The sequence below is a fragment of the Suillus subaureus genome (genome assembly GCF_016647635.1).
Source record: "Suillus subaureus strain MN1 chromosome Unknown BJ212scaffold_65, whole genome shotgun sequence".
NCBI classification, from domain to species: domain Eukaryota; kingdom Fungi; phylum Basidiomycota; class Agaricomycetes; order Boletales; family Suillaceae; genus Suillus; species Suillus subaureus.
Window position 1 is genome coordinate 44125 of NW_024538621.1, and position 16151 is coordinate 60275.

Here is a 16151-nt window from a genome sequence, read left to right on the forward strand (position 1 = left end):
ACCGCTGCAACTCCGGACAATAAGGTATTTCGTCATGACCAAAATTTGAAGTCCATGATTCATTTCATTAAGATTCACTGCTCCACTATCATGCTGAACCATAAGTATGTTTTCAAATTGATCTTGGCTCACCGTCCCGGGAACCAGTACTCGCTGTGTGTCGGCGGAGATGCGATACCATCCCATAGATTGATCCAGACTGCGAGGCTTGATGCCAGGAATCTCACATACCAATATCTTCGTCCGTGGTTTTCAAGAGATATCTTGTGATTGGTGGAACGTGGCTATCAGGCACGCGAACTTGTTCTAGCCTGGATTCTGGAAGAGGCACGACATTACATAACTGTTGGCCCATTCATTTCACACGGCCGCAGCTCAAACGCTCACGATCAATTCCATTGAACACTCCTGATCTTGAAATCAACATCAAACCATCCTGTTGGGACTTGCTTACAGCGGCAGAGTCGGACCTGATACTGCGGTATTGACTTATTGATACTGTTCGGAATGGGCATATCATTTTCTCAATCAGCTTCGATGATTTCTTGTACAGTCCGTACTCGGCTAAGCGCTCGAGGGCGCTGGAACCCCTTGGTATGCGCTTGGTTATGGCACTTGCAATGATCGTGGACTGCAGCGTTGGAGTTGCTGACCACAGAGCAACGCAGCACTGATTCTTGAGGTCAAAATTTCCAGACTCACTTCCGGAGATTCTGCCCAAGGAATTCTTGTCCAACTTGACCTAGACCATGGTTCGGGAGCCCTTTCCTTATTGCCCTCCGCTGAGCAACACCTTCGACGATTTAATCATACGCACGGGCTTATATCCGCCTCTAGTTTCTTGTGCCGATGCCCGCACATCACATACTACTGCCAATCCTGGCTGGCTCAGATTGAGCCAATGAAGGAAGGTCCACACTCAATGGGCTAGGCTATCATATATTGGCGCTGAGCCACACGGTACCTCAATCATGTAGGCCCGTAAAAAAAATCATTTTGTCATTATGCTTATCAGCTGCCCGAGGACAAGGCTCGCTATACAACTTCAAATCTACAAGTTGGAATTCCCCTTGCAGGACCTATATCGGCCCGCTGATCAAGTGAACCTTATATCGTTACGATCTTACAGCGCTTCGACGGGGTGGCTTGGTCTGGTATTTGGCGTGACGCTGGTACCTCTCTTGGCTTACGGCTTGGACAACATCAATCAACTCCAAATGGTAACGTCCTCTCAAGAAATCACCTCCTTATTTGCGCGCCGGGACAACCTTGTATAACTTCTTTTTTTCGTTCTGGTACATTTCACAATGACGTCTTACAGATCCTTCACACCGACGGAACAATGTGAAATGAGAAGAGTATGCCGGTACTTGTCTATCCCTCTTTCGATCGTCGTACCTACTTCCCCTCATTTCCGCTCAGGCTGTGGTGAAGACACTTACTTTTCCGTCGAACCTTCTGGTCTTGAACTCTCGTGTTTCGGATCGAACACTATGCCAAGTAATTTCACTCAGAAGGCTTTCAAAAGTCGAGACAAACTGCAGACTGAGTTTGACAGCGGTGATATGAGTTGTTCAACCTTGAACTGACAAGATGGTCTAGGGGTAAGAAGGATATGTCGAGCGTCGCTTCCTCGTTCTTTCTCTCAGGTTGACATATGTCATTCCGTGAGTGGTATCAATCAGCTTCCTAATCTCCGCAAATACGATCTCACCGCACTAACGACGGAGGTCAAGCCCTGTCTTTTCGATGCCATCGAGTGCCTGCTTCTACTGATTGAAAACTTAGTATCATGTGCTATGTAGTCGGTCATCCGTCGTACTCTATAAACTTCAATCAGATCGATATTTTATCACCTCCATCAAAGTGAACACAAGCTACACAAACACTTCCGCCAATGAGACTTTCACTAGGTTGTTGTCCGCGTAGCTCTTATCAAAAGTGCAGCCAATCGGTCGTTTCTCGGCGACAACTTAACGTCCTAGGACTAATACCGTGACCATGTTCAACAATGTTATCGATTATCCATGTGATCTTGTGAGCTGACAGAAGGTCAATCGACATTGACGCTGTAACCGACACGACTGTCAAATGTCTAGCAGTTGATGCAGTCCTTTGATCCGCTGCCCAATTGGTTCGTCATTAATTCCAACAAATTACTCGGGTCATTACAAGCAAACATATTATATCTAATCTAGTATACTGAAATTCGTCAAACTTGTCAGGTCTCCAGCAACGCAGTTCGTGGATCTGCTCCATGAGAAGCACGAAGATTTACGACACCGCCGGCTACCGAACTGTGCGCATGAGCATAGAAGTATGCTGCGTGGGCAAGAGTTGCTTGCTCAACCACACTGAGGACGTCGGTGAGCATCAGGGACCATCCAAAGGTTCGGCGATCGTCTATCGTTAACAGGTCCGAGATTAAAACGGCACCTTGATCGCGCAGGTATGTGAGGTTCGTGGGATCGCGTTCGTCAGTGGCGATGTAGAATCTGGAGAATTATATATATATATCCATATCAAAAGCAAGCTAAATATCTCACTGGTCATGATCTGCAGGAGGATCTAGAAGTAGAGGCGTGCGATCGGCTTGACCAAGAGGAATCTTGTAGGTATAGAGAGGCCCGCGATGCACAAAATGTAGGATATCACGTCCGTCGCGTAGATGGCGCTTGATCCGGGCGAGATGAGCTTCGAAACTCGGTTCCATAGTCCATTGCAACGTCGCAACTAGAAAACCTGTTGTTAGCGTCGATGTATTCGAGAAACATGTGGACTGACAATCTCCCCGTCGCATATGAGCTCCCATCCACATCCGTCCGCCAACCTTCTCGACCATGCGGTTAGACAGCTGATCCGCCAGCTCAATCACATTGTCTGTGAGACGAAAGTCATATAGGACTGCTTGCGTGTATCTCTCTCGACTTTCAAGGGTGGTGAACTTGAGGGCACCCTATTCACTGAATGTGATTAATGCATCTTGTAGATGAGGACAAAAGAAATTACCGGCTTCCGTCCCAAATGGACCTCACCTCGGAGGAGAAGTACATCTTGCTCTATGAACCCAAAGTCTTCGTACAGTCCACGCAGTAGGCTTCGCGGGGCTGCTTGTCGGATTGGAACCACGACATCTTTCGTTGCGTCTGAGCCACAGCTAGGCAGATGGGCTTATTCTCAGAGCCAGCCAAACAAGAGAATGGACTTACACGCCGCCGTAAGTATAAAGCACTTCCCAGCCATTCTCTTCCAATGTACTTGCGATACCACCAGCAGATGATGACTCGGTCTCAATCGGGTCATAATTATCTCCTACAACTATGAGGACAGTGTCCCAATCGAGAACCGATGTGCCGGATGTCATTGCATCATGCAACGCCTTTGAAAGAGGGGTTTCCTCTGTGGTAGCCCAAGACCCGACTTGTCCATGAGTGATGTTCCATCTCCCCCTCTCTCGCATAGTTCGTGGCAGCTGATCAACCCGAATAACGCCGGCGTCATACCACTCATTCTTGATAACGTAGAGGCTGGGTTCCACCTTGCTATCAGAGAAGATGTTGACGCCGCGGTGGTATAAATCGGTATCCCAATGTCCGCTGGTGGTTTCCACATCGACCGAAATGTTGTGCAAGCGGAGATAATCAGATACTGTGATGACTGCATGTGTCTCACGTAGATGGGTTAAGTTGAACATGAGAGACACGGGTATTCTCCAGGCCATTTGTTTTTCCATGGGGAGTTGGCGCCATTCGTCTTTGCCGGTTGCATCCCCCTATTGACCATAGTAGCATAGGCAGCGCATACAGAGCTGGGAAAATCTTAAAATATGGAGGTCGATACAAGAATAGCACGTACTTGTCGAATTCGCAGGCACGAGCATAGACGTAAGAGGGTATGATTGTAGTACGGTTTAGAATACGTCCGTGGAGGACAGCTGCCTCGATGATGTATCGCATCTATCGGGGGTTAGTCATGACTTGCATAGTTCAGAAAAGAATCTGAGACGCACATTATTCCAGCCTAACCAGAGGCTGTAGTCGCGTGCATAAAACCCTTTTGTTTGAGAAACTATGTGGCGGAGAGCGTCGAGCTCGGGATCGACCTCTGGAGACCCGCCCTGTTCTGAGGTGATGTTAGAGGGAGACTGCGAGTCATCCAAGGTTGTGTGCGCAAATAGAACTGGATATGAAGTGATTCTCAGCATCTTCAGTGCTAAGCCCGCCAGCATGCTGAACACGATTAGCGCGCCGATGAATGCAGGGACGGAAGGACGACTATGTCGTTTCATTGTAGTGACTGAACTGTAGCTTTCGCGTGAATTGAAATGAATGGGAAAATAAAATAGGCTGTGGTGAATAGTGCTGAACAAGTTGCAATTGGCCCGACGCATCAGCGAGATCGAACATAGGGGATTCGTCACTCACCTCATGATACATTTCCTTTCTGGTCATTGGTATTCGGTACTACTTATGAATAGGCCGGCAATGTCACTCGCGGCGTCCCCCACTTGTTACCTTAGCTGTGTGCTGAGCTGCGCATGAGCATCCTGTCCTGTTTAGGTACAACTTTTGCAGTTCTAATTTAACAGAGTATACCATATAGTGACCGTTGCTAGTTGTACAGGCTGGAGTGTCTGAAGGACTGTTACGACAAGAATCCGGTTAGTGGGAGTGCATTCGGGTTTTGTAGGATGAATTCGTGCAGAGACCTGTACGCTGAACCGTAAGGAAATGCAGACAGGTTTCTACATATGACATCACTTTCCGTGACCAGGCAATATATAGCTGGCTTTACCCTGAAGGCTAGCGCTACATCTCATATATTGGACAAATTTTTGTCGCCCTCGAGAATGTGGTTCACTTGCAACCGATAGCTAAGTGAAGTGTTCTAGTACATGCCTTTGACAGACTGAGCGCAGCAGCACCGAAATCGCCTGAGGCAGTACCATATAGGTACTAGGTGTCGGGAGTTTAACGAGGAATGGACACTAGCCTTCACCGTGTAGTGGCACTAGTCGCAATGGCGGGTGGCGTCCTGTGGCACATCTGATAGTGACGGACTCATCGCCCAGGTCCAGTGAACGTTTGAAACTACATATTGATGAGAGGAGGCGTGATTGAAGGCGCCGACCTGTGCATGGCATGACTACCGAGACTTGGCTCTAATTATAAAGGCAAGTAGCATCTAAAATCCGCTTAGTCATTTATGGACGATACATACTATTTCTGGCCATTTGCTGGCTAGCATCTATGCATGCTGCAGCTCTCGGAGTTTCGTTTGCCACTTGGAACTACTCACTGAACTTGAACTTGGGGCCATGTTCGCCAAAACCGACAGAAAAGTTCTGTTCAAATCTCCACCAACTGTATTCACAGACAAGCTTATCTCCCAAGAGGCGCGTCGATCTAAGGTGAGCAAAGGACATACTCTCATCTCTGATCATCCTTGTCTAAGAATGCAATTGCTAGGCCTTGGAGGAACAGAAACGCGTGTGTGTGATGGATATTTGCGCGTTTCCTTCGAATATTTAATATCGTCTTACAGAGACGAGCACAAAAGTTTGAATCCTCCAGGCAACTCGATGCTTTCGCCGATCTCAATCTTGGAAACTCTGATGATGACGGTGACCTCGAGGATGAGCCAGAGATAATACGTGAAGGTGTCTCCGGTTTCGTGCAGATGGTGTCACAACCTGTGGAGACCCCGTCTTTGTCCTCTGATACACACAATCACGAGACAGTGCAGTCCGGGAAGCGACGAGGGAAAATTCGACGTAAACGTATCAAAGCCAAACCGTCCAAATGGGCTGACAAATGCATGTACGCTGAGCTCCTGGAGATGAATGAAGAAGCCCACTTGTGGGACAATCAGTCCAGTGATGTGATTGATGGCCTTCCACGCGATTTAGAGGCAGCCTGGGTAGCGGTGGCACCTGTTCCTACTGGGAAACGATGCTTGGCTGTTACTCATCAGTCTGCAGGAATAATTGGCATATGTATGCAATAGCTTCTTGGACGAACCTTTCAAACTCATCATATCCTGATAGCGCCAAATACGACTCTTCGATCTCGTGTATTGGGCAAGATGCTCCTTTCTAGATTTCCATCCTCCCTCCCACCTCTTACAGTGCTCGATTGTATTCTCGATGTCAACTGGAGAGACAATGGCATCATTCATGTCCTGGACGTGCTCAAGTGGAAGGGTCAAGATGTCGGCGACTGCGAGACCCCTTTCAGGTGGGCATGCATTACATGCAAACGGTCTGCTTCCTGACATTCTATACGAAGGTTTTGGTGGAGAGATACCCGCTTAGCAGAACTTCCAAAGCCCCCTTTACCATCTGGAAAATTTTCATTTACAGCCCCTTGCACGACAGCGGACACCCCATCTCAAAATGCCGGATCATCTTTAAATATGCCTGCTTCTGAGCGCGAGCGCTACCGCTTTCCATATCCAACGTCTTTTGTCCCAATACCATATCATACTGATACGACATTGACTTCCCTCTCTTCGTTTGTCATCCCTATGGCACGATCAACACGAGAAATTAGTGTTGATATCCCCGTGCATGTCTCACCACCAGAGTTCACTTCGCATGATATGGCCATCGATGGCACTCATGATTCAGTGGCCTCACGATCTACTACGTCGATTATTGCGCGCGTGGACTCCGATGGATTACTACTGTATGTATCTCACGCAAGCTATGAGGAGGGAACCAGTCCCTTGAGTTGTTGGATACCCAACAAGGCGATCACAGAGCGCCCGGAACTTTCTAATAGTTCTGAAAGTCCCGGCAGCCCACTCGATGTATTCCAACGGTGTGTGATGTGTTCCTCCGTAATGTTTTTGAATACTGACAGTATATCAGTCTGGTCCAGCGGCGCACTTTGAGGGGCCTTCATGTAGTTCCCGGTTTACAAGATTCTATGGACATATAAATACATGTTTTATCACGAATTGTCTCACACATCATTCATCACCCATCTATCATGACTTGGGAACACAAAATAGACTATCACTCATTCATGCAAGCAAGCCTAGTACAGCAAATGTCGTCTACTCTTCGCTACTGCTGTAGATAAGAAATGAATATGAACAATACTTTTCCGTTCACAGACGAACGGTTTTCTTCTAAGTCATAACTATGAAATAAATGAATATTAGAAACGTGATGATCCATCTTCCTCCGCCTCGTTTGCGTTCTTGTTCTCAACAGCAAGCCTATCCGAAACTTTCTTCACCTCTTTCTGCCAGTCGGTTGTAATACACAGATAAGTGCCCCAGACAGAGCAATAAATGAGGGAAACTGTGAGTCCCACCCATAGTCCCACTAGTCCCATGCCCATTTTAAAAGTTAACCAAACACCAAAAGGAATGCCAATGACGTAGTAACCGCTGCAAAAATAGGTTATCGGGAGAATCATGGCTGGTGTGTGTAGACCTTACCTGAGATTGAGAAGTGCGCCTACGAGCTGCAAGAGAACTAAATCAAAGAGTGAGATGAAATAACATAGCACTTACTTGTCTGCCCTGTGCTCGCAAAACACCACTAGTAACAGCAGCGATCCCATCGAAGACTTGATACATGGCAACAACCGGAAGAATCGAGGCCACCAGCGTCACCACCTCTGAGACCGAATGAGTACCGGAGCGCACACCACACTGAAATCCTACCGGGGTCATCATTGACGATATACGCCCACGATTTCCTGAACGATATAAACATGGTACTAAAAAGTTTATCTGTATGTCAACACTGCTTAACCTGAAACTGGCGCATGTGTACCTCCATATTGCTGAAATTGCAATTGCAAGAACAATCGCGGCATACGCGGAGACACCGGCGCGCCTCGCCTGCTTCTCGCCCAGAAGATTCCCAATTCTACAGGACATCAGCTGGAACATCAGTTGGATGTGCCACAACATACCGCACAGACGTAGCCAAGGAGAGGGCGAAGGGAGCTTGAAATGTACAGGAGCTTGAGATGAGCAGAACGGATTGGGTAGCTAAGGCAGCGGGCCCGAGCCTATGAATGAACATTAGCGAGGTTGCCCACTTATGCATTTGGTCCCATACAAACTGGCGGCCACTGTCGAAACGCAGATCAGTATCTAGATTCTTAAGTTGCATACCAGTATACGCACAGTTATTAAGCTCCCATGACCACCATTCAGACGCAGTCTGACCAACGCCAGCGAGTCCCAGCTTGACAAGACAGCCCAAGCCAGTAAAGCTCCGCATTGAGATAGGATGCCAGGCGGTCTTCTCGACATAAAAAATGCCATATATTACCGATGAAATTGAAATCAGATTGAAAGATATGGAAGTTGCGATTGGAGCTCCAATAAAACCAATCCTGACCGGCTCAGGACCCCACACTAGAAGGCTGTATGAGCTTCCAATTGAAACGTAAAAAAAACCAAGACTGTTACCAAAAAAGTAATTCAAGAGGGCGTTGATCGGCGCCACGACCAAGTTGATCTTAGTCGGCACAGCGAAGAGTCCTCAAAAGCAATCGACAATCAATATGTAACCCTTCTAGTGATATGACGTTCATTACCTTGAGATTGAAAGTAACGGCTGTAATCCTCAGAAAGTCAGCATTAAATGTGCTAATAGTGTGTATACTATCGCACCGTGAAATGCAGTTGAAAGAATATGCTGGAAGCCCAAAAGTCGACCATCTTAAGTAGACAGCAGCTAGATGCGCAACTTCAGGATCCTGTCTGAGCAGGAGTAAAATGGATTCGGCGTTGAACCAAATAAAAAAAACAGGCTGAAATCGAATCAATGGGAGATTAGTGTGGAAAAGTGACACACATACGATAAGGGTTGCGGCCGTCACAACAACTGCGGAAATGATTAGATGTAGGGGCATGCACAAGAATAATACTTGCGCATGCGTTGGCTCCATAAGCCGACTAATTGCGGATGACTAGATGTCCATGCCGCAGGGAGAAGTGTGTCAAGAGCAGACACTAGCCCTTGGACGATTGCGTAGCCCGATACGCTCGCGGTCATGAAGGCTAATGTTGCAGCAGCAAGTGCTGTCGTGGAGATGTGCCCAATAGCTACTATGGAAGCGATATTGAAACTAAACTCAAACAGGTGAGTTCTGCGATGATCGAAGATTAGTGAAAGCTACATGAGAAGCTGCAATCTGTACAAACGTAAAAATGGGAAGGGTGTATTTCGTGAGGACGCCGAGTTCCTCCTTGAATATCACCCAGATACTGGGACAGTCCCTTTCATTTGAATAGTGCACACCCTCTTCTATGTGAGAAATCGGAGTTGATAGTAGAGGAGTGTTCTCCGTCGGCAGATTGGCCATTATTACTGATGCTGGGGATACGAAGGAGATGCTGGGCTGTGGAGCTACCCCGTTCGTAATTTGTGTCGGAGCATTCCCGGTCCCGTTCAGGAACTTTTTCTGCGTTTGTTCCTCGAAGTTATGCCCCATGGAATGGAGGCCGCAAGCTAAGTAAGAAACGCGTGGTCACAGGGCAGAGAACCTGGGTGCCTAGGCCTGACACTGCGTGTTATCCAAAAATTTCACCGGCGTAAAAGTGGCTAGAATATTGGGGGGTCAAAATTTTCCGCTATCTTCTCCGTCATCGACCATCTGCCAGCCGTGAAAATGTCAGAAATCTAGGGGTGTCAAAATTTTCACCCACCTTCAATATCAGTCGGCTGTGAATATGTCAAAAACTTGACCCTCAATTTGCTTTCGCACTCGCCGGAGAGCGCTGCCTTGGCAGCCTTGCTAACTTGTACATGTTGTGATGTTCACCACTTATGTCGAGGAATTTACGCCTCGGCTCTGTGAGAAGTCACGTGATCTCGATCGCGCGTCAATTTCCCAATATGTCGGAGCTGGAAATGGAAACAAGTTGTAAAAATAATCAAGAGAAATAATTGTCTTCCTCGAATGACGGAGGGCTTGCATCCTCCGCTGCAGCGCACTGCGCATCCTCATGAGCCCAAGGAAGACAATCTTGAAAAACTGAAAAAGTGGCAGGAAGCTCGCCTTGAACGAAAACTCCGTGGGGAGTACGAGTCTGCTGTTTTTCACCTTGCAGAGCTTGTGAGTGACACGTTCGTCCGCATCCGCATCACCTCCGAACGGATCAACAACAGGTCAACCAAAATCTCGAGACATCACTATCAGTCACTTCAGTCCGTGTAGATGGTGCCACAAATACCAGGAAGTCTTTCTTAGGTTGGTTGATCCAGCCATGGCTTGCGCGGCATACAGACGACCGGGCGCACAAATCGAACAACTTGCAAGGAGCGCTGTATACTGCAAGGGGCATAAGCCACATTCTACAAGAGACGGACCTGTTTCACTCTGTTGACGCAAAAATTCAGAAGAGTCGAGATCACCTTGCCAGGGAGGGTGACGTCGATATTGTTGTCACCGCACGTGAAAAAGGCCGGTTCTACTTGAAAACTGCCACGGAATTCGGTAATAATGAGGGTAGCGTTGTGAGCATCGTCTTTTTACTATTAGCGATATGACACCTTCATGTTTCATTGCCATCACAGAGTGTCACGGGCAGAGTGCGCAACATATTTGGTGGAGCTGAGTTCCTGGAAGGACACTACTCAGCAGGAACAAAAACGCGTCGTTCTTTCCACGGGCTTCTTTCCCTTCCACTTTCTCCATCTTTGCGCACAACGGGCCAACTTTCGTTGTTCAGCCAGGAGCGAGATCTCTCGTCTTTTGCAAATTGCTCGGAGATTTCACACGGCTTAAAGGCTGCAATAAATGTAGGTTTTATTACTTCTCCTGTGAAATGTCAAAAATACTGAATCGGTGCTTCTGAAGAGCAACTGGGGAGTTCATGGTGTCCACGAAGTTGCATATCAGGCCGTTTTGAGGCACATCAATAATTTAGCACCAGATGCATCGGTTAGGTCAGGCTGAACACGTTAAATCATCGAGTCTGTATTTACGGATCATACAGTATTCGCGAACATGCTGGTCAAACTATCAAGTCATCGATCTCTCATTCGTGGACAAAAGATACCAGAGACGACAAGCTCGCAGCGTCGCGTGGCTTCTATGGCAAACTTTTTCAAGAACTGGCTGGACTGTCAGGGGACGTATCATTTTACAAGGCCGAAGTTGAAAGTCAAATTTCCCGGCGCCTCGTTCCAGGAATGGTGAGACTCGTACTACTGTTGGGTCAATATGGCATAACTTCACGTTAAACATGCAGAGCCTCTCATTAGCTGCACGGTCTGGCATCTTGAAGGCTCTTGCCGGCCCTAGCCATTTTTCTGATAGGTTCCAGCTCGGTGGCCCTCTCAGTTTAAGGTCGTTCAGGGCAAACAGCATGGGCCCTCGAGATGGAGGTATTTCTCGATTTTCACGTGGGAAGGGCCTTTTTCTAATCTGACCACGCTAGTTGATTCACTTGGCGGTGACATTTACTGGTCAACAGGCGTTTCTTTGGTGTCCGATATCCCGCGGAAACCTCATTGGCCCATCAAGTCACATATCTTTGTGAACGCTGGGAGGTTGGATGCAATAGACGGAAGTGCGTAAATACCCGATCCTTGCCCCTCTAGAAAGATACTGATTGCACTTTTGCCTATGACAGCGAAAGGACTGAGCGAGAATCTAATAGGGTGTCTAAGGAAACCCTCGATATCTGTGGGAGTTGGCCTTATATACCGCTTCGATCCTGTGAGGGTAGAGGTAAACTTTGGGGTGCCGCTTGTTACAAGCAAGAGCGATGGTGTGCGAAGGGGCTTCCAAGTTGGTATTGGCATGGAGTTTCTGTAAATTCTTCGTGTTTGGGAGTCCATGTCAGATTTAAATGTTTGGTAGCTACTAGCTAGATCACTCGCAATTTCGAAATTAGAACAAACCCCACCGTGCGACCCCTCTGGGTTGACCCCATGAATGTTACCTAATCTTTCAAATTGTTTTTGAATCTGTGCTTCACCTTTGCATCCGCACTCAGCCAAAACCATACTTTAGTGTCTCGTGCGTTTAATTGCATCTCACATGTTTTATACTGACATACTTGATGTAGTTGCAATGCCTCTACCACATGACCTATGCGCTCGCGTGCAAAACGCCTTTCGAGCACGACACCACAAAATAGCGGTGGACCACACAACGCAAAACCTCGGTATTTTAAGCATCCTCCTACGGACCGGCTTCATCTCCAACGTCACGCGCGGGACCATCGAATCACCCTCTCCTACTGACTTCCTCCGTGTTGGCGAAGCCCAGCGCCGTATATGGGCTGAGCTTAAATACCGTGACGACCGGCCTATCCTTTCGGATATGGAGCTCATTAGTAGACCCAGTAGACGCATTTTCATGGACATCGGGGAGTTGCGACGGATTTGCTCTGGACGCCGGGCACAGACGATTAAACCACTGGGCATGGGTGAAATTGCGGTGGTGCGGACAAAAAGCAAGGAACATGAATGGTTGGAGGCACGAGAGGCTTTGCAGTTAAATCTGGATGGGGAAGTGATTTGTCGAGCTCGTTGATCCTATCGAGGGCCTTTCGTTGGTGCGCAACAGGAGTCATGGTTTGTTCCGTCGTAGAAGCTAAATTTACCCTAGTTCTGTCCTACATGTCATATAGATTCGTCCATCACTTGACAAACATCTGAGGCGTGTGCATATTTTTCATGGTCAGTACCTTCGCAATTTTCGGAAATTGGTGTCCTGAGCTAATAGCCTTGGTGATTACATCGTCGATATAAGGTGCGCTGCAAATTTGCTTAGGCGCAACTGTAGTCACAATGTCATAAGTCTTGGAGAGCCTGTGCTAATGAACTCATTTGACCATAAGGAAAAGACAGGCAGCAACAGTTCCATTGGTGGACAAAAAGGTATCATGGTAGTGGATGGGCTCACAAACAACTTGAAACAAGGAGCAAAATGACACAAGAATAATATTCGAAATAAGGTAGTGTTCCACACAGCCACGACCTGCTAGTTCCACCCTACGCGGTCATCCGTTGTTTACAGGCCGACGTTGATGGGAGTGCAGCCAATATTGACGGCACCATTCTGGAGAGAGTACATTGGTTAAATCCTAGATCCATAGCTTTGGTACTCACGTATTTCTCATTCTCGCAGCACAGGGGCTCCTGGTTTGCCGTACAGCCATTGGAAGTACCGACAACGCTGATGCCAGAGCACGAGAGAGCCACAAATGCGTCCACTACCGCAGCGATGTCAACCAGGCCGAGCTCAGTCAAGGTAGGCTCTGTTTGTGGATACTACAAAAATTTCAATTAGGAGATCATTGCATGCTTTTCATTGGACTAAGCTCACTATGGTGTCTTTGTTACAACACTCGATCGCACCAGTGTCGCATTGACTTTGAGCAGGGCGAAGATGCTGAAGATTATTTTTGGTGAGAGAAGCTGAATGAGTGAGTGGGCAGAGATGGGAGATGGGGAGCCCTTTCACTTTTTTGCCTTGCTTTTATGTTTTCTCCATCACTGTTTACAGAATACTATCAGAAATTCAGAGGTGAGAATCTCCATTTTCGCCTTTGAAATTTGATCGGTCGATTTGCGCTAGTGAACATGGCGTGCGACGAATGTCCGACGCTTGCGCTGTATCTGTGGGTTGATTTGATTATGAAAGATTTATCTTGGTTGTTTATGTCGGCGTTTGCAGCCCTGCCAGTGTGCCCATAATCAAAATTCTTCACACTTCCGCTCAGCCTTGCGGCTGCGCGATGTGATGACATAGATGATATCCTGAGCACAATCACTTCCTCGCCGTGGACACGGCGATTTCTGATTGTGATCCACGTTAACAGCGTGTCAATTGCTATCTTATTAAGACTACTAGTATGTTATAAATGATTGACGAGCTTAAGCGGTTAATCATCCCGGTTTGGAGCGCAATATAGAAATTTGAACTGGCAGTGTTGCACGGCTACGCGACTGCTAGAGCGATGATAGGGAGAGTGCGAAGATGGTGGCGATCGTGTTGATGGGTTGAGAGCGATGAGCCTGCTACGTTGTATTCTCCAGGGTATGCGGCACCAGAGTCCAGACGCACCCTTGTGCACCTTGTTGTTATGAATACTCTTTAGAAGCACCCGGCGACAACTTATTTGAGTCTAAATCCGATGCCTACGTTATGAAGACGCGGCCGTCATGTGACCGCGATTGCATCCACTACCCGGGGTCCCGACGACCTCATAAACGATGAATGATTTTAATTCGTTGACTACGCTACTGATGACTCTAATTCCAAAGTCTAGACTCGATGCTACGTACGTATGCGACCGTCTCGTGACGATGTGACCGCGATCGTTGTATTCGCCACCCGAACTCATGCCCGAGATCCTAGGAGATTTATCCTCGGGGTACTGTGGCGGCGCCCATGCCACATGGGCACTGCTACATGTTAAATCTTTCATCCTGAATATTTTCTCAAAGGACCACTTTTTGCGTTCAACTTCAGTGTCATGACAGATTCTGGTTGCCTCGTCGAGGTGTCTGTCTAGACTCTAGCTTCTTGAATCTTCACGCGTTGCTTGGTGAGCACTGAGCTCAGGGTCTGTATAGCATCTAATAATTCTATGGCCAGGCCTGGATCTGTCTATGCTGCAGACTCGATACTACAGTAGTCCTCGTCGATACAACTGCGGGAGTCCATCCTTCGCCCGCACTCCAACATACAAGTTCCTCGGTCATCACGCATTGACGTTAATAGGCGAACAACTGAAATTGACCAGACCATTCTGAAAGAACGGTCAAGTCGGGTATACTTTGACAAGACTGATGCACTCACGGTATCGACCTTTTCGCAGCATAGGGGTTCCTGGTTCGCACTGCAGCCTTGGGAGGTGCCCACAGCGCTAACCCCCGAGCATTCGTTCTTTGCTCGACGCTTGACAATCCCCCCCTGCGCGAAATATTCTACCGCCTCGGAGGACTGTTATGGAATGGAGGTCAGTAATCACTTGCTGAGCAATATTTTGGTGATCTACCGTGGATTTCGTGTCACAGCACATAATAGTTCCTGTGTCGCACTGCGAGTCGTTTGCCACAACCAGGATCGTCAAGGATAACAGAGCTACGATACGTTTCAGCATCTTGTATCGAGTTGACTGGTAGTGTTGGTGTGTATGTATACAACGGGGTGGATTTGAAGCTAATTGACCTCCCTGCAGTCTGCCCATTTATGTATTCCCGTTGTTTGATGTTGTGTCTGTAGGTCGAAGAAGTCCGTTATTTCTTCGCGAAGTCCAACGTTCAGATCAGCTACTATGGACTAGCGTCTGTGCATCCGACCTAGCGCCGACATAGACCTAAGGCGGCAACTGCGATGGCACCCTCATTCCTGGACTCATAAGCGTTACTCACTTTTTAACCACCGCATCGTATGATTCGCCGTTTTGATGCATAGTGCCTGTCCATGCATAAACACAGCCCGCAAACTTCCTCAAGCGCCTTATAGAATCTTCTTCGAGTGGAGCTTAAGTGCGCATTCAGGAGATCGTTGCTTCATCTCCACGAAAATTATGTCCGTTAATCTCGCCTGACATCTGTCCATTATTGTGGGCTCTTAGGCTGGAGAATAAGCATGCGAATTGCCTATCATTGTTGACTTATGATGGGATTCTTTGCGTCGTCTTTAACGATATCTCCATGTGTGGTGTAATGCATATTGTACTACGTACGTACTATATGGCGCCTATTACAGTTGGATGCAATCCTCGTCAACGCACGTGTCGCGCTCAGAAGGCCAGGCAAATTCCAATTCTTCCGAGGTGTCAGGTATGACTGGCCAAATAACCAGCAAGCTCAGCAATCAAAAACCTGTTATTGTCAGGGACCTATATCCTCCAAATGTAACCGCCTGTATCCCTCCCTCCGCCTCTTGATTATTACGAATAGCTCTTCATAATGAAAATGACCCATTGCTAGTACTGTTGACTGAGACCATCATTTAAACGTCTCGAGACAGGGTTTAATTTGCATGCTCAACGAGCGAGCCAGACCCCTAGGGGCTTTTAGGACAAGTGATCTGTTCTGCACTCGATAAGATAAAAGGAATGGTTGACCCGGTGTGCGGAACTCATTGTCGATGCCAGCACTCCGTATATTCATCAGAGAGCGAGAAATCACACAAGTCACATCGTCCTGG

General features: G+C 47.6%; 6 protein-coding genes across 6 annotated transcripts; 3 read left to right on the forward strand and 3 right to left on the reverse strand.

The window, feature by feature from the left end:
- Window positions 1–2221: 2221 nt before the first annotated feature.
- On the reverse strand, window positions 2222–4288 carry BJ212DRAFT_1486964 (uncharacterized protein; the record flags this gene model as incomplete). Its single annotated transcript, XM_041341199.1, has 7 exons — window positions 2222–2495; window positions 2547–2733; window positions 2785–2956; window positions 3010–3157; window positions 3210–3772; window positions 3852–3956; window positions 4010–4288. The coding sequence occupies 7 exons, from the start codon at window positions 4286–4288 to the stop codon at window positions 2222–2224; spliced, it is 1728 nt and encodes a 575-aa protein (XP_041186630.1).
- Window positions 4289–5317: 1029 nt separating this feature from the next.
- On the forward strand, window positions 5318–6941 carry BJ212DRAFT_1486965 (uncharacterized protein; the record flags this gene model as incomplete). Its single annotated transcript, XM_041341200.1, has 6 exons — window positions 5318–5410; window positions 5469–5489; window positions 5545–5995; window positions 6047–6236; window positions 6288–6821; window positions 6872–6941. The coding sequence occupies 6 exons, from the start codon at window positions 5318–5320 to the stop codon at window positions 6939–6941; spliced, it is 1359 nt and encodes a 452-aa protein (XP_041186631.1).
- A 110-nt stretch (window positions 6942–7051) lies between these two features.
- On the reverse strand, window positions 7052–9788 carry BJ212DRAFT_1395731 (mate-domain-containing protein). Its single transcript, XM_041337185.1, has 14 exons — window positions 9175–9788; window positions 8902–9119; window positions 8829–8854; window positions 8641–8780; window positions 8565–8584; window positions 8437–8508; window positions 8149–8382; window positions 8081–8093; window positions 7932–8030; window positions 7790–7885; window positions 7678–7733; window positions 7525–7631; window positions 7450–7475; window positions 7052–7398 (listed from the first exon to the last, which is right to left on the reverse strand). Exons 1-14 carry the CDS (start codon window positions 9462–9464, stop codon window positions 7164–7166), a joined length of 1632 nt encoding a protein of 543 aa, XP_041186632.1. The 5' UTR covers window positions 9465–9788; the 3' UTR covers window positions 7052–7163.
- A 121-nt stretch (window positions 9789–9909) lies between these two features.
- Window positions 9910–11926, forward strand: BJ212DRAFT_1395737 (surface antigen-domain-containing protein). The gene is made up of 8 exons (XM_041337186.1): window positions 9910–10088; window positions 10142–10489; window positions 10550–10774; window positions 10833–10921; window positions 10972–11170; window positions 11227–11362; window positions 11416–11547; window positions 11611–11926. The coding sequence occupies exons 1-8, from the start codon at window positions 9933–9935 to the stop codon at window positions 11793–11795; spliced, it is 1470 nt and encodes a 489-aa protein (XP_041186633.1). The 5' UTR covers window positions 9910–9932; the 3' UTR covers window positions 11796–11926.
- A 21-nt stretch (window positions 11927–11947) lies between these two features.
- On the forward strand, window positions 11948–12648 carry BJ212DRAFT_1395739 (ribosomal protein S8). The gene is made up of 2 exons (XM_041337187.1): window positions 11948–11999; window positions 12049–12648. Exon 2 carries the CDS (start codon window positions 12054–12056, stop codon window positions 12516–12518), a length of 465 nt encoding a protein of 154 aa, XP_041186634.1. The 5' UTR covers window positions 11948–11999; window positions 12049–12053; the 3' UTR covers window positions 12519–12648.
- Window positions 12649–12998: 350 nt separating this feature from the next.
- Window positions 12999–15096, reverse strand: BJ212DRAFT_1284977 (uncharacterized protein; the record flags this gene model as incomplete). Its single annotated transcript, XM_041331860.1, has 3 exons — window positions 12999–13046; window positions 13097–13258; window positions 14992–15096. The coding sequence occupies 3 exons, from the start codon at window positions 15094–15096 to the stop codon at window positions 12999–13001; spliced, it is 315 nt and encodes a 104-aa protein (XP_041186635.1).
- Window positions 15097–16151: the final 1055 nt, after the last annotated feature.

Excerpts from the sequence above, each read along its gene's own strand:
- BJ212DRAFT_1395731 (XM_041337185.1), bottom strand. The coding sequence starts at position 9,464 with ATGGGGCATAACTTCGAGGAACAAACGCAGAAAAAGTTCCTGAACGGG. Across the intron at positions 9,120-9,174 it reads TACACCCTTCCCATTTTTAC|AACTCACCTGTTTGAGTTTA; the intron begins GTTTGTACAGAT and ends CGATCATCGCAG. Across the intron at positions 8,383-8,436 it reads CCTCTTGAATTACTTTTTTG|TGTGGGGTCCTGAGCCGGTC; the intron begins GTAACAGTCTTG and ends ACAGCCTTCTAG.
- BJ212DRAFT_1395737 (XM_041337186.1), top strand. The coding sequence starts at position 9,933 with ATGACGGAGGGCTTGCATCCTCCGCTGCAGCGCACTGCGCATCCTCAT. Across the intron at positions 10,089-10,141 it reads TTTTTCACCTTGCAGAGCTT|GTCAACCAAAATCTCGAGAC; the intron begins GTGAGTGACACG and ends GATCAACAACAG. Across the intron at positions 10,775-10,832 it reads GCTTAAAGGCTGCAATAAAT|AGCAACTGGGGAGTTCATGG; the intron begins GTAGGTTTTATT and ends GTGCTTCTGAAG.
- BJ212DRAFT_1395739 (XM_041337187.1), top strand. The coding sequence starts at position 12,054 with ATGCCTCTACCACATGACCTATGCGCTCGCGTGCAAAACGCCTTTCGA.